We start from the raw sequence: 15,676 nt of genomic DNA, 5'->3' as shown, positions 1-15,676 counted from the left end.
GTTTTTCCACTTTGTCCTCCCAGGCATACCCGCCCGTTTGTCAATCGCGTTGGCTCTCTTCAACCTGACCAAACTCAGTCAAGGCCGCAGCATCAAGTTCAAGTTTAATATCATCCCATTGTACAAGTAAAAGCTGATGACACAGCATCCTCGGTGCAAAACATGCAGACACACATCCCAAAACATCACACATACAGACAAACAACATATATGCAGGATAAGTATTTATGTATTGCAATAAATAACTATTGCTTAATAAATAGTAGAATCTCAGGTGGTTAGTGTGAGCAGTGCATGCATTCTCACTGCCTGTGGGAACAAGCTGTTGCTCAGCCTGGCAGCACTAGCTCTGATCCTCCTGTATCTCTTCCCTGATGGGAGCAGATGAAAAATGCTGCATACAAAGTGGAAGGGGTCCTCAATGATTTTGCACGCCCTCTTCGGACACCGATCTTGGTTGATTACATTGACGGGGAGGAGGGGGATCCCGGTGATTCTCTCTGCCACTCATATGGTCCTGTGAGTTGACCTCAATCCATTTCTCTGCAGCAGCATCCATACCACACTGTGAAGTAGTCAGCCAGGATGCTCTCAATAGAGCTTCTGTAGAAAGTTGACAGAATGGTGGCTGGTGGCCTTACCCACTTCAGTCTTTTCAGGAAGTCATTGCTGCGCCTTCCTGACAAGTGAGGAGATGTGTGTCCACGACAGGTCACGTACTAAGTTGGTTCTGAGGAACTTGGTGCTCTCCACTCTCTCTACTACAGAGACGTTGATGTGCAGTGGAGGGTGGTTGTACATCATCAGAGAGTCTAAGTTCCTAAGCCACGTGGCAGAAGGACATTCAGATTGGTCTTTGTAGCAGTTTCCCAGGTGTCCTTCATTTTGAGTGGAGGTTGATGGAATATTCTTTGTTCCACACAAGTTACCACTTAGACAAGAGATTAAGGCATTGGCCAAAGGGTAAGGATGAGGGATGGTGGTGGGTTATTGATGACTGGAGACTATTTTCTCCTCCACAGACACTTGATAAGAGTACAGAAATGGGATGTGTGTGTGTGTGCCTGTAGATTCACATGCTTTGACTGGCACAGAACCTCTTGTATCTCTCCCTGGCAAAAGAGGAAGGATTTCCAGAAAAGAGAAGGAAAGATGGAAACATAGTGAGATGGGGTAAGGGTTGAAAGAAGAATGTTTGATGGGTAGTTGGCAGAGGTTAGAAAATGATTAAAATCGATGTTGGGGATAGGGACACTGAAGGAAAATGGATTCCTGAGTAGTAGGGACTCATTACTTACACAATGGCAACTCATATTTCAGATCAGATCAGATCAGATGCTATTTATTGCCAAGTAATAAAATAGAAATAAGGTGCCCCTTACAGTTAGAGAAATAAAAGCAAAGGAGGGTCCCCACAGAGTCATCAATTGTCCATGGATTCGCTCCTGCAGTCCCACAGACTACAGTCCAAACCATTGGCAACCTCCACCACATTGAGGAAGCCTTCAGTGCCCAAGGCCCTTCAAGGAGCCTTCCTTGATCTCCGTACCCTCTTGAATCCCAGTTCTGACACCTGGTTCCCAAGACCCAGTCGCCAGCAGCCCGCAGCCTGTGAGGGTTCCCCACCTGCAAGTTTCTAACAGCTCGCCGCCTGAGTGAGTCCTTCAGCCACACAACCCCTCATTGGTCTGCCTCCTTGGACACTGTCTTTAGGGTCATGGGGAGGGGTGTTGTCCCTGTTACTGCTGCCCTACACCAGTCCTCTGCTTCCCCAGAGACTGCAACCTCTCAAGACTGCTGCCAGCAGAGGGTCCAGACGATGTGGTTGCAGGATTTTAAAATAAACCACTGTTGGCTCCTTTAACAGGCCATTTAAAGCCTGTATGGAGCTGTCAGTAGTAGTTCTGGGCGGTAGGACCCTGTGGGTCTCCCGAAGTCCACCCCTGCAGCAGCTCCAGCAGTGCCACCACTGATGGGAATAAGGGAAGATTCAGTTACAGGGAAAGGTAGTGGGGGAAATGGGTTAGCTTGGAGTCAGCCAGACTCCATGAGATGTATGACCTCCCTGTTCCTTGTCTTTCAAGTCTTACTGCTTCACTCATTGTAAACAGTGGAGAAACTCTTCACTGAAAACAGTAAAAAGTGCACAGTGGCAACAAAGTTTTCTCCCCAGGAGCCAAAATTTGCTTTCCTTGTAATGCACCCAAACAGATGAAGTAAAGGTTGAAGAATTTTCAATAACACAGGTGAAGAGGTTTATCTGCCCATTCCTGTCCTTGGATACTGGCCAAGTTCATCATGTGTGGGCAGAGTAGAGGTTGCAGAGGCCAGCCAAGTGGTTGTGCAACAAAGAACCTTTATACAAACATGTAAATCAGTACTATTTTATAATTGTGGCACGTGCACTGGTGTCTCAGATCCAACACAGCGAACTGCCTGTTTCCTCTTCTGAATATCTGCGCCTTGTTTGATTCCGAGGTGGCTTTCTTGGCAGATGGAAGCAGGATATGTGAAATTGAAGCCTGAAGACCAGCACGTCTCCAGTTTAAGATCAAGTTTCTTTCCAACAACGATCTAGCTCCTGCACCTCCCCTCGTTGCACTAATCAGGGTCTGCTCTGACACCACAAAAAGTTGCACTACAGGAAAGCCACTTCTCTTTCCTGCACTATGGTAAATGTATTTATTATCTCTTTTCTAATTTAATTTAAAGCATGCTTCTGTAGTGGTATTGTACAATGTATACAAGAATAAACTTGTCATCAAATTTCTAGGCAATTTATCTTATTTCTATCATTACTTACTTTGTAAATTAATTCAGGCCAATGAAAGAATGCCTGCATATTCAGAGCATGCAATGACCCTGTCCAATGCACCTTCACCTTTCTGGTGAACAGACAGTGCAATCGCAACAATACATTTCAACTACTCCGTTAGTGTTTAAGTTAAATGAATGAACTTGCAACTTCCTATTTCACACTGACAATCCTTTTTAAACATGAATATTGCATCAATACATCTTCTGTATGACCAAAACCCTTAATTTTCCTTGATTCCAAAATAATGCAAGAGTCCTTAAGTCCTTATTCGAGGATTATTCTCACCATTTTCGCCAACTCTTTCTCCAATGAATGCAGATTAAAGGTGTAGACGTGGGAATTTTTTTCCTGTTTTTTGTTGGACACTCCGAACATTACCAATTCCTGATTCATTGAAGACTGTGCTCCCAACTTTGATACATTCAGAACCTGGATATTTCATCACTTTTGCTACCACTCTCCAACCTGCTCTCATGTTTATATGATCCATCTCTGTCATTTTCCCTTCTGACTCAATCTCAAGGGATATCTCACCACCAACATCTTTTACTGGGCCACAGACTCCAAGAACTAACTTGACCATACATTCCCTTATCCTAAAATCTCCTCCTTCTTCGAACCATAGAACACTGCAGCACAGCAACAGGCCCCTTTAGCCCTTCTAGTCTGTGCTGAACCATTTTTTTTGCCTAGTCCCACTGACCTGCACCCAGTCAGTAGCCTTCCATACCTCTCCCATCCATGTACCTGTCCAAATTAGTCTTAAATATTAAAATTGAACCCGCATTCACCTCAGCTGGCAGCTCGTTCCACACCTCTCTGTGAAGAGGTTTCCCCTCACATTCCCCCTAAACCTTTCCCTTTTCACCCTTAACCCATGTCCTCTGGTTTGTATATCACCTACCCTCAGAGGAAAAAGCCTACCTACATTTACTCTATCTATTCCCCTCATCATTTTAAATACCTCTATGAAATCCCCCTTCATTCTTCTATGCTCCAGGGAATAAAGTCCTCACCTGTTTAACCTTTCCCTGTAACTCAGTTCCTCAAGTCCAGGCAACATCCTAGTAAATCTTCTCTGCACTCTTTCCATCTTATTGATATCCTTCCTCTAGTTAGATGACCAAAACTCCACACAATACTCCAAATTTGGCCTCACCAATGTCTTATACAACTTTAACATAACATCCCAACTCCCGTACTCAATACTTTGATTTATGAAGGCCAATATGCCAAAAGCTTGCTTTACAACCCTATCCACCTGTAACGTCACTTTCAGGGAATTATGTATTGGTATTCCCAACATTCTTGAAATATCCCACCAATCTTTCCATTCAATATTTTCTTCCACGAGCCTTTCACAAGCGTAAGAGTGTGAAAGCATGCAACCACAGACACAAAGACACTTCCTTCCATTCAGCTATCAGGCTCCTGAATGTACCTCACCTTCATATTGCATTGAATGGTGCTACCTCATCTTTCCTTTACATTGCAATCCTATTCTGTGCCACTGTACTTTTTACATGGCCCTGAGAATATTAGAGATAACTTGTTTGTCTGCTCACAGAAGAATAATTTTCCTTTATCCTGCTAAGTCTTTGGTTTTGAAACACAAGTCTTTCAGAATGGCCCAATGAAATTTAAAATTATATGAAAAAAACTAGAGATGTAATTTTGATCTGAACATAAATGTAAGAGAATAACTTTATAACAAAATTGCAGTTGGTTAGAACATGCTGCCAGTCATGAGCTCTCAGGACATCACAGTGATAGATGTCGCATAAATTGTTCAGCTCGATGCTCAACAACATCATACCAGCAAAACCTGTGACAAAACTTGAAGGTCTTGGACCCTATAAGATATAGGAGCAGAAGTAGGCCATTTGGCTCATCGAGTCTGCTCCTCCATTCCATCATGAGCTGATCCATTCTCCCACTTAGCCTCTCTCCCTGTCTTCTCCCCATAACCTTTGATATTCTGACTAGCGATCTAGCAATCGCTACCTTAAATACACCCAATGACCTGGCTTCTACAGCCGCCTCTGGCAGCAAATTTCAGAGGTTCACTGCTCTCTGGCCAAATAAATTCCTCCTTAAATGAGAGCCCTTCAATCTTGAAGTTGTGCTCTCTTGTCCTTGACTCCCTTATCATGGGAAACAATTTTGCTACATCTAGTCAAAGGAGTACAGTCTAAGAGCTGTCAAATGTTCCCCCTGACTTCCAGGAATCATTCTTGTAAATCTTCTCTGAACCCTCTCCGATGCCAGCACATCCATTAAATAAGGAGGCCAAAACTATACCCCATTCTCCAAGTGAGGCCTCACCAGTGACTTATAAAGCCTCAAGATCACATCCCTGCTCTTATATCCTATTTCTCTAGATGTCAACATTGCATTCGCCACTTCACCACTGACACAACCTAGGTCCCTTTGCACCTGCGAATTTTGAATTTTTTTTCCCCATCCAAACAGTAGTCTGCCCTTGTATTCCTTTTAGCAAAGTGCATCACTATACACTTTCCAAAATTGTATTTAATTTGCCGCTTCTTTGCCCATTCTCCTCATCTATCTGTCTCTCTGCAGCCTCTATTTCCTCCTCACTACCTGCCCCTCCACCTCTCTCTGTATAATCTGCAAACTAAGCCACAATGCCATTTGTTCTGCAATCCAAATCATTTACATACAATGAGAAAAGGAGTGGTCCCAACACCGACCCTGGCGGAAAACCACTGGTAAGAGGTAGCCAACCAGAATAGGATCCCTTTATTCCCACTCTCTGCTTCCTGCTTATCAGCCAATGCTCTACCCACGCTAGTATCCTTCCTATAATTCAATGGACTCTGTTTGTGAAGTAGCCTCATGTGGGGCATCTTGTCAAAGGCCTTTTGAAAATTGAAATATAAAACATCCACTGCATGTCATTTGCCTTCCTTGACAATTAACTCTAACAACTTCCCAACCATTGATGATAGGCTAAAAGGTCAATAACTTCCTTTCTGCTGCCTCCCTCTCATTTTAAATAGTGGAGTGACCTTTCCAATTTTACATCCTCTGGAACCATGTCAGAATCTATCGATTCTTGGAAGATTATTACCCATACCTCCACAATTTCTATGGCTACTCCTTTCAGAACATGAGAGTTTATTCCATCTGGGCCAGGAGATTTATCTACCCATAAACTGTTCAGCTTCCCAAGAATTGTCTTTCTGGTGATCCCAGCTCCCCTATCATGGGAAACAACTTTACCATTTCTACTCCATCCAGGCTTTTCAACACTCCAAATGCTTCTACGCAGGCCCCCCCCTCCCCTCATTCTTCTGAACTACAAGGAGTACAGTCCAAGAGGCACCAAACGTTCCTCATATGCAAAGCACTTAATTCCAGGAATCATTCTTGTGGATCTTCTCTGAACCCTCTCCAATGCCAGCACATTCTTTCTTAAATAAACTCTTGAACTCTATAAATCTCAATGCAAATAGCCTTGACTTCCTCATCAGTAGATCCCAATCAGTGAGATCTGTAACATCACCTCCTCCTCCTCACTGACCTTAGACCACTGCTCTACCCAAGTTCAGCTTCTACTCCATCTACAAATTCATTGATGACCACTGTTATTGGCAGAATAACTGGAAATAATAAGTCAGAATTCTTTCTGAGAACTCAATGGGTGACCCGGTTAGTGTCGCAGTTAGCACAACCCTATTATAGCACCAGCGATCCTGGCTCGATGCTGTCTCTAAAGAGTATGTACATTCTTCCCTCTGGGGGCTCTGGTTTTCTCCCACCCTTCAAAATGTCCAGAGGTTGTAGGTCAATTGGGTGTAATTGGGCGGCATGGGCTCATGGGCTGATAGGGCCTGTTATCGTCCTGTATATCAAAATTTAAAATGTGAAATTTGGCATGTTGTCAAACTATCAAATACTGAACTATTAAACACCATCAAGTTTCTCCAGGTGCATTATGGAAAGTATCCTGAAAGTTTGTGTCATCCCTTAGTTTGGCAATTCAAATGCCCGAGAGTGCAGAAGGATGCAGAAGGTCTATCACATGCTCTGACCACCCATCCCTTGAACCGCTACTTCAGGAAGACAACCAACATCATAAAGGACCCACATCAACCTGGTCACAACCTCTTCCCACTGCTATCTTCAGGCAGAAAGTACAGAAGATTGAAAACCAGCACCTCCAGGTTCAAGAACAGTTTCTTTTCAACAGCTGTCAGTGTCACGAACCTCCCCTTGTTACACTAATCAGGGATCGCTCTGACAACACAGAATGATTGTCGGAACTACTGCAAAGTCACTTTTTATTGCACTAGGATAAGTCTGAATATTTTTTTTTTGCATTTATTGTCCTTTTCTAATTCAATTAAATCTAGTGCTGTAGTTTTTTTTACACAAAGTATCCGTTCGGCTGCAGCAAGGAATAATTTTGGTGCATATGTACATTGTACAATACAATGTACATAACAGTGGTGAAACACGAAAGTCTATAGACGCTGTGATGTAGTAAAAACACAATGTTGGAGAAATCCAGCAGGTCACAGAGCGTACTTTATAAAGTTAAAGATACATAACCAACATTTTGGGCCTGAGCCCGTCATCAGGGTAAGATCAAAATGTAGGCAGATAACTGAATAAAATTGCAGGGGAAGGGGCGGTGGGGAGGAGCACAGTCCCACAGGTGCGAGGTCATAGGTGGACAGTAAACTCATTTTATCATTATCAACACCTTACCTTTTCTACATCCACTAATGTATTGCTGAATCCCATCCCAATTCAAAAATGGGAAGGTTCAGCATGACATCAGAATTCACATGATATCATAATGTCAACGAGGTGGAGGCCAACAAAATATGCCACAGCTATGACATCGACAACAAACACAGATCTTGAGAGGTGGCAAAACTACAGTGTCAGGCCCTGTCAAGCTCTGTCTGTGAATCCCTTTGAATGGCTCAAAGGTAGTAACATTAATAAAGATTAAAGCAATAAGAAAAATAATTTACTTAAAAAATTGTTGTACAATTAACAATTTGGAAACAAATGCATAAAAATAGAATGGAGAAATGGATCAGCTCATGATTAAATGGCAGGGCAGACAATGGACTGAATAGCTTATTTATGCTACCATGTTTATAATCTTCTGGAGTTATAAATGACATTTTATTTTTCCTTTATCGCAGTCTCCCCTCCTTATTGAAATGAATGTTCCTGCATCATCCATTGTTGAGGAACTGCTACAAGTTTGTGAACAAGACAGAACGTGAATCGAACAAAGGATCTGCATGAGGAAACTGCCAGCAAAGTTTAGTGCTTCTGTGTTTGAATATGTCCAGAACTTCCTGACAATTATGATGGGAAGGGGGAAGTAAATGCTGTTAAGTTCCACTCCAATATTTCCTGTACCCTCATTATTAAACAATTAGCCACTTTACCGTTACATTTTAACACATGCAATTTCTGCTTTTAAAATTCCTTTGTTCAACTTACAATATTAACTTCTACAACACCAAGTACAAGCATACCCTGTATAACACAATTTTGAACAGCGCGGGTTTTGATATAACGCGGTCGGTCCCTGTCCTGAGCAGTCAGTCCCCAGCTTGGGCAGGGATTCACCGTCTTGAGTAGTTCCCAACCTGAGTAGGCAGTCACCAACCTGAGCCATAGGTTCATTTTTCAATTTTATATATCCCTTTTAAATATTTTATCCACATCCTTGCATAAGTGTTGCATGTAAAAGAATAAATAATTATAGGATTGGAATGTATCACATTAAAGTACCCTGTAACAATGCTTCAAACAGGGCAGTTTTCCATAACACTGAACTTGCTTGGAACATATTAACCGTGTGATACAGGGTATGCCTGTATTCTTAAAAATTTGGAAGCATTCAATGATAAATGTGCATGCTTAGTGGAACAGATTAATTTCCAGGTTTTCTTTAAATGGTCTCAGACAAACAATGACAGCATCTCTTAAATTTTGTAACAATGTACACAATTCTATTCTTTTACCTATTATTACAAATGCTAGAAAGAGAAAAGTTTAAAATCTTTACCTAGTTCATGCTGGTGACACATCATTGTGATATCAGGGAGTATATCCGGCTTTATTGGAAACTCTGGTGTCTCCAGGAGGACCCGTCTGATGACTAAAGTGACTGCATCTGGGATGGATCGAAGAAAATCCACTGCCTCTGTATGACTCATACTGGTGATGTCAACATCGTTTACCTGTAACAAGCAGCGGCAGAGAAAAACGAAGGCTATTATCATGCAATGCACAGCGTCCAAATACATGAGTCATCGAACCAAATACCCATTTGCTTGCTTAGGACATCTCGACATGTCTGGACCTATTCTGTCTGTAAGCGTTTGTGTATCTGAAGCCAGCTTTGCAAAATGTGTCTGCTGGTTACTCAATTGTAATGAAATCCTATAGCAATAATTATGTTCTGATGGCTTCACAGTTACAATATACTCCGTGCAACAAAGGCTCTGCTAAATACCTATCAATGCAATCCCTCAAGTATTTTGTTGCATTTTAAAGAACCAGCAACACAAACTTGTTCCTATAAAAGAGTTTTGGATAGTTAAAAAAAACTAGTTCAAGCTGGTGTGACTCTACCAAGAAATATTGGGTGCTGGTAGGAATTTTATTGAGATTTGTAAAATAGATTTCACTGGTTCTGTATTAATTTTTAATGAAACCATGTGAAAAATCCAATAATTAAACTTGTGGATCAATTGTGTAATAGAAGGCGGCTGGCTCAGTCCAAACAAAAAACAAAGTTAGCCGGAGAAAATTATTCTGAATCAATTTTGCAGTAGTTTTAAAAATGAATTATGAAGATCGTTTTACTGCTACAGTATTTAAATAGAAGAGGTGGTTTTAAAATTTTAGAGTTGTCCTTTAAAAAATTGAAACCTTATTTTACTCAAATTAGTGTGGAAGACCATTTGGTTAATTTCAGTTCATCCAACCAAAATTACTCTCCAAAAAACCTATTACATTTATCTTCACTGATTTTCCAGCATTACTGTTAATCACTCTCTCTCAGCAACCCTTTCCATCCCTGATATCGATCATGAACACTGCACCATTTTTTTTGAACCTCAAAGCAACAATGAATGTTGGGGAAGAAACTACAATTCTTTTGTACGTTGACCAACACAACTACGGGTATAATAATGTGGTTGACACTCTGCTGCCTTCTGGAGCAACCGAGCAAGCCAATCATTTGTATCAAACAAAAGAAAGATCAAAGTGAAACGAAATGGATTACATGGGCAAGACATCAGACTTGACAATGACATGTTCAGTCCTGACAACTGCCCAAAACATGTCAACTCATACTTGGAAGAGCCAGAATGCCAGACACGGTCAAAGTTCGACAAATCAAGCTTTTCAGCCAGTATCCAATATTCCACCAGTACCATCTCTGGATATACCCTGATTCTGCAAAAGACCAGACACACCAGAGGTCGAAGCACGTTAGGATACAACTTCAGAAAATAGCTCTTGGAATCATCAGTATTCATTTTGGATACATGAAATCACATAATAGCATAATCACATGGGCAAGGAAAGCCACTCATCACACATCTCAGCTGCTGAATCATTACTCTCCCGTTTCTGAGTGACTACTGATAAGGGCACCCAGTGTCCAGTTGCATCCGCAATATTTATTTAATTTACGGAACAGTAGAAGTCGAATCCAGCTCTTTAAATCTGTGCTGTCCAAATTTAACCTACAAACTCCATATGTTTTGAAGGGTGGGAGGAAATTGGAGCACCTGGGGAACTCCCATGCTGATATGGGAAGGACACGCAAACTCTTTACAGACAGTGGCGGATTTAAACCACGGTCACTGGTGCTGTAATAGCATTGCGCTGACCACTACACTAACCATACCTCCCTTGTTAAGATGTACAGTAAAACCTAGTTAGAATGCAGCAGTTGGGGTCCAAGATTTCATACTGCATCTGCAGAGCAGATGCAGAGTGCCCAGACATAATCAAACCCAAATATTACCAGTTTTCGAAGGACCCACTATCTATAACTAACAATTTCAATGAAAGAAAGCAACTGCATTCTTTTAATATTGGTATTCTGAATGAGATTCTGAGCGATTGATGATGTGACTTCCAGCACCAGGGCTTTATAGAGTGATTCTCCATCATACTTGCAGTTAAATTTTCACAAGTTGAGCCAAACAAAAGAACATAATTAATGCGGCACTATTTGATCAAGCGCAGAGTTAAATAGGTGAGAAGTGAATCGACTCGTGATAATGGAGGTAATTTATGTAGATTAACACCTTCAAAGAAACTAAATTCAAGCTGTAAATATACAAAATGTCAAACACATCAATTAAAAATAAGTATTTAATTTATAATTTCAATTGGTTCCCTTTGTCATCTTGATCAAAGAAATAGATTTTGAGGGCAAAACACATATCAATAATCTGTCAAACCCATCCTTTTTTCCAATCCATCTATCTTTCAAAATTTGAACATTTTGGGGTCCACAGACACCTGCGCTATAAGCGATTCAGCGTATTAACGAATCACGTTCCAACGAGGTTTCAGTGTATTATGGGTTTTTTGAGAGAAGTTGGAGCTTTTTAAAATTTTGAGTCTGCTTAAACTACTTGGACCCATTCAACTCCTCCCTGAGCTCTTTCAACACTGCAATTTCCAGGTGCAATTAGGGTGGCACCTGGAACGCCTTTACAGCGCCAGCGATTGGGACCAGTCCTGCGTTTGAATCCCAGGAGTTTATACCTTCTCCCCGTGTCCCTCCCACCCTTCAAACATGGCAGGGCTGTATGTTAATGGGGTGTAAATTGGGCAGCACAGACTTCTAGGGCCGAATTGGCTTGTTACAGTGCTGCATTATCTAAATCTTAAGATTCAGTTTATTGTCATTGTAATAAAACAGTGTCATATTACATGAAATTGCTTTTGCCTGCTGTAAGAGACAGATTCGCCATCGGCCAAAATTGCCCGAAGTGCATCTTACAGTCATAGAAAGAGAAGCAAAGGAAAGATCCCCCCAGAGTCACCAAGTGTTTGTAGATTACCTTCCAGTACTTCTGCAGTCTCCACAGCCACACAGAATCCAGTCCAAACCATTGGCAACCTGAGCTCCAGATCCTAACCTTCGACACAGTCAGGAACCCTTCAGCACCCCTTTGAATCCTGGTTCCGATACCTAGTACCCCTCCAGCCCAGTTTTGAGCCAGTCTCCAGCAGCCCAGAGCCCCCGTGCGTTCCTCGCCTCGAGTTGCCAGCAGCCCGCCACATGCTGGTCTTTCGGCTGCAGAGCCCCCTCACTGGTCCGCTGTCGTGGTCACCGTCTCATTGGGCCATCTCCTTTGCTTCTCCTTCTCAGATGGGGAATGATCTCCCTGTTTTCTGGTGCCCTGCCCCAGTCCTCCACTTCCCTGGAGTCTGTAACCCCTCGGGGCGGCTGCCAATCATGCGTGCTGCCATCTTGGGTGCAGATCCCGCGGTTGGAAGATCTTAAATAAAACTACCGTCAACTCCTTTAACGGTCTACAAACTGCTCTCCTGTGTAGAGCTAACGGCAGTTGACTGGGTGGTTGGTCACTGCGGGAGCACTGTATCTCTGCTCCTCTCTCCCCACGGGTCCCCACTTGCGACAGCGCTGCCATTACAGCGGCTCCAGCTGCGCCACCATTTTAAATTGAAACCTAGAGCTAAAAAAAATCTGAAAAATTCCTCTCTTCCTCAACTTAAGATCATCTGTGCAGGTAACAGAATCAGCATTTCTGATTCAAACCAAAGCAATTGAGAAGGGGGGGTGTGTGTGTCAAAGATAGGTCCCTGTGCCCCTCCCCCTACCAGCAAATTTCAAAAGATCCCCCCCAAAGAAACATAGCTTTTCATAATTTTTTCTTAACTATATTTGTTTTCACAGTCTTCAACAAATGTATTATTTTCCATGATGTGCCTCGATGCCCCAACTTTTAACCTGGACATGAGCAACTGTTGCCCCATGTTGCACTGTACATTCGTACATTCTCCCCGTGTGTGTGTGGGTTTCCTCTGGATGCTCCAGTTTCTTCCCACCCTTCAAAAAATGTACCAGGTTTGTAGGTCAATTGGAGGTAATTGGGCAACAAGGGCTTTTGGGCCAGAAAGCCCTGTTACAGAGCTGAATGCGTAAATTAAAAAAAAAATCAAATTTACTTTGTATCATCTTCAAAGTGTCTGGACAAATAATGAGCCACACTCTTCATCTAAACTTACTGATGTGTTTGAAAATTATGCATATAACGATAATCTGGAGTTTATAATTGTTTCAGTCTGGATTTACGCAGGTTGTTTGTGCTGATGGGGCGTACCATTATGAGCCTGTCACCAGGTTGCAGTCGACCGTCACATTTTGCAGGATCCTGGATAACATCATGAATGTAGGAACCAATGTCATTGTCCCCTCTGGTCACAGTGAAACCCAGACTTCCCTTCTCTGATTTCTTCAATGTAATGTGAAACTCTGCTTCCTATAACAAAGAAAATGCCGGTTATTCTCATATTGACACAAATGAGTGAACTACAATGCTCTCCATAATACTTATAACAATGACACATATTTTCCTTTGTCTGCCTCTGTGGTCCACAGTTTTTAATTTGTAATCAAACAATTCACATGTAATTAGAGTGCACATTCCAGCTTTTACTCAAGGTTATTTGTATACATTTTGGTTTGTCAAAATTATAGCACTTTTTATACATAATTCCCTCATTTCAGGGCACCATAATATTTGGGAGATTTGGCTTCATAGGTGTTTGTGATTACACAAAGAACCATAGAAAACTCCAGCACAGTAAACAGGGCATTTGGCCTTCTAGTCTGTGTCAAAACATCATTCTGCTAGTCCCACTGACCTACACCCATTCCAAAACCCTCTAGACCTCTCCCAACCATGTATCTATCCAATTTATTCTTAAAACTTGAGTGAGCTTGCATTTACATCAGATGGCAGCTCGCTCCACACTCCCACCACTCTCTGAGTGAAGAAGTTCCCCCTAAACCTTTCCCCTTTCACCCTAAAGCCATGTCCTCGTATTTATCTCTCCTAATCTAAGTGGGAAGAGCCTACTCGCTTTACTCTGTCTATACCTCTCATAATTTTGTAAACCTCTATCAAATTTCTTCTCCTCATTCTTCTAGATTCCATGGAATAAAGTCCTAACCTGTTTAATCTTTCCCTGTTACTCAACTCCTGAAGACCCAGCAACATCCTAGTAAATCTTCTCTGCTCTCTTTCCATCTTACTGATATCCTTCCTGTAGTTAGGCGACCAGAACTGCATTCAATACTTCAAATTTGGCCTCACCAATGTCTTATACAACCTCTCCATAATGACCCAACTCCTGGTACTCAATACTTTGATTTATGAAAACCAAGATGCCAAAAATTCCATGTATGTTTAATTGCTTCATTGGTGCAGGTATAAGAGAGCTCGGCTTGCTTCTAAACGTTTGATCACCTTTAGAGTCCGTAGTTGCCATTTTTCAACCTAAGCACCAGAGTTGTGCCAATGAAAGTCAAAGAAGTCATATGAGGATGAAAAACAAGAATACAACGGTAAGAGAATCACCCAAACCTTAGGATTACCAAAATCAACAGTTTGGAACATCATTAAGAAGAAAGAGCGTACTGGTGTGGATGTCCGCAGAAGACTTCATGAACAGAAATACACAGGCTTCAATGCAACATGCAAACCACTCGTTAACCATAGAAACAAGATAGCCAGATTACAGTTTGCCAATAAGTATTTGAAAGAGCCTGCAGAATTTTGGAAAAAGGTCTTGTGGACAGACGAGACCAAGACTAACCTGCATCAGAGTGATGGCAAGAGCAAAGTGTGGAGGTGTAAAGGAATTGCCCAAGATACAAAGCATTCTACCTCATTGTGAAACATGGTGGTGGGGTGTTCTGGCCTGGCCATGTATGGTTGCCATGGGTACAGTGTACTTATCTTCATTTATGATGTAACTGCTGATGGCAGCAACAAAATGAATTCTGAGGTGTATAGAAACATCTTATCTGCTCAGGTTTGAGCAAATGCCTCCAAACTCATTGGACAGTGCCTCATCCTACAGCAAGACAATGATCCCAAACATAGTGTTAAAGCAACAAAGGAGTTTTTCAAAGCTAAAACCTGGAAAATTTTTGAATGGCCAAGTCAGTCACTCGATTTGAATATAATTGAGCATCCCCCCCCCCCCCCCCCATATGCTGAAGATAAAACTTAAGAGGACAAGTCCCCAAAACAAGCAGGAGCTGAAGATGGCTGCAGTAGAGGCCTGGCAGAACATCACAAGAGAAGATACTCAGCACCAGGTGATGTCTATGAATCACAGCATTCAAGAAGTCATTGCATGCAAGGGATATGCAACAAAGTACTAAACATGACTACTTGAAACTTCCCCAGGGGCTCTGGTTTCCTCCCACCATTCGAAACGTGCTGGGGGTTGTATGTAAATTGGGTGTAATTGGGCAGCATGAGCTCATGGGCCGAAATGGGCTGTTACTGTGCGGTATGTCTAAATTAAAAAAAAATTCTATTAAGTAGCCATCCATACTAAATTTAAAATGTCTTGCATTTTAAAATATATATTTGGTTTTCAAAGTATATTATTGAAATCTTTATTACCAACAAATTAAAATACAGTCAGACCTTTTTCCTGAATGAGAGCATTTACCAAGTAGTTATTTTGGATTGATGCACCAGAGGTATTCACAAACATCCTACACTACAAAATATACACATTTTCAGGGCTTCTTAAAATGATAATGTTTCATACGTGAAGTTC

The 15,676-nt window shown here is 41.8% G+C and overlaps 1 protein-coding gene and 1 long non-coding RNA gene across 9 annotated transcripts in view; one reads left to right on the top strand and one right to left on the bottom strand.

The window, feature by feature from the left end:
• Positions 1–15,676, bottom strand: part of ptpn13 (protein tyrosine phosphatase non-receptor type 13) — a 384,832-nt gene that overhangs the window by 72,145 nt on the left and 297,011 nt on the right. For all 8 annotated transcript variants that reach the window (XM_069926529.1, XM_069926531.1, XM_069926532.1 and 5 more), the window contains 2 exons: positions 13,198–13,356; positions 8,883–9,057 (listed from right to left, as the gene is read on the bottom strand). In XM_069926529.1, the coding sequence (XP_069782630.1) occupies positions 8,883–9,057; positions 13,198–13,356 (334 nt within the window). The remainder of the gene's footprint in view (positions 1–8,882; positions 9,058–13,197; positions 13,357–15,676) is intronic.
• On the top strand, positions 7,514–8,261 carry LOC138758101 (uncharacterized). Its single transcript, XR_011354147.1, has 2 exons — positions 7,514–7,782; positions 8,005–8,261. It is a non-coding gene; the product is annotated as an uncharacterized lncRNA (long non-coding RNA).

Source organism: Narcine bancroftii, chromosome 3, assembly GCF_036971445.1.
Source record: "Narcine bancroftii isolate sNarBan1 chromosome 3, sNarBan1.hap1, whole genome shotgun sequence".
NCBI lineage: Eukaryota > Metazoa > Chordata > Chondrichthyes > Torpediniformes > Narcinidae > Narcine > Narcine bancroftii.
Note: the sequence above shows the minus strand (reverse complement) of the source record. Positions and strands in the feature narration are given on the sequence as shown.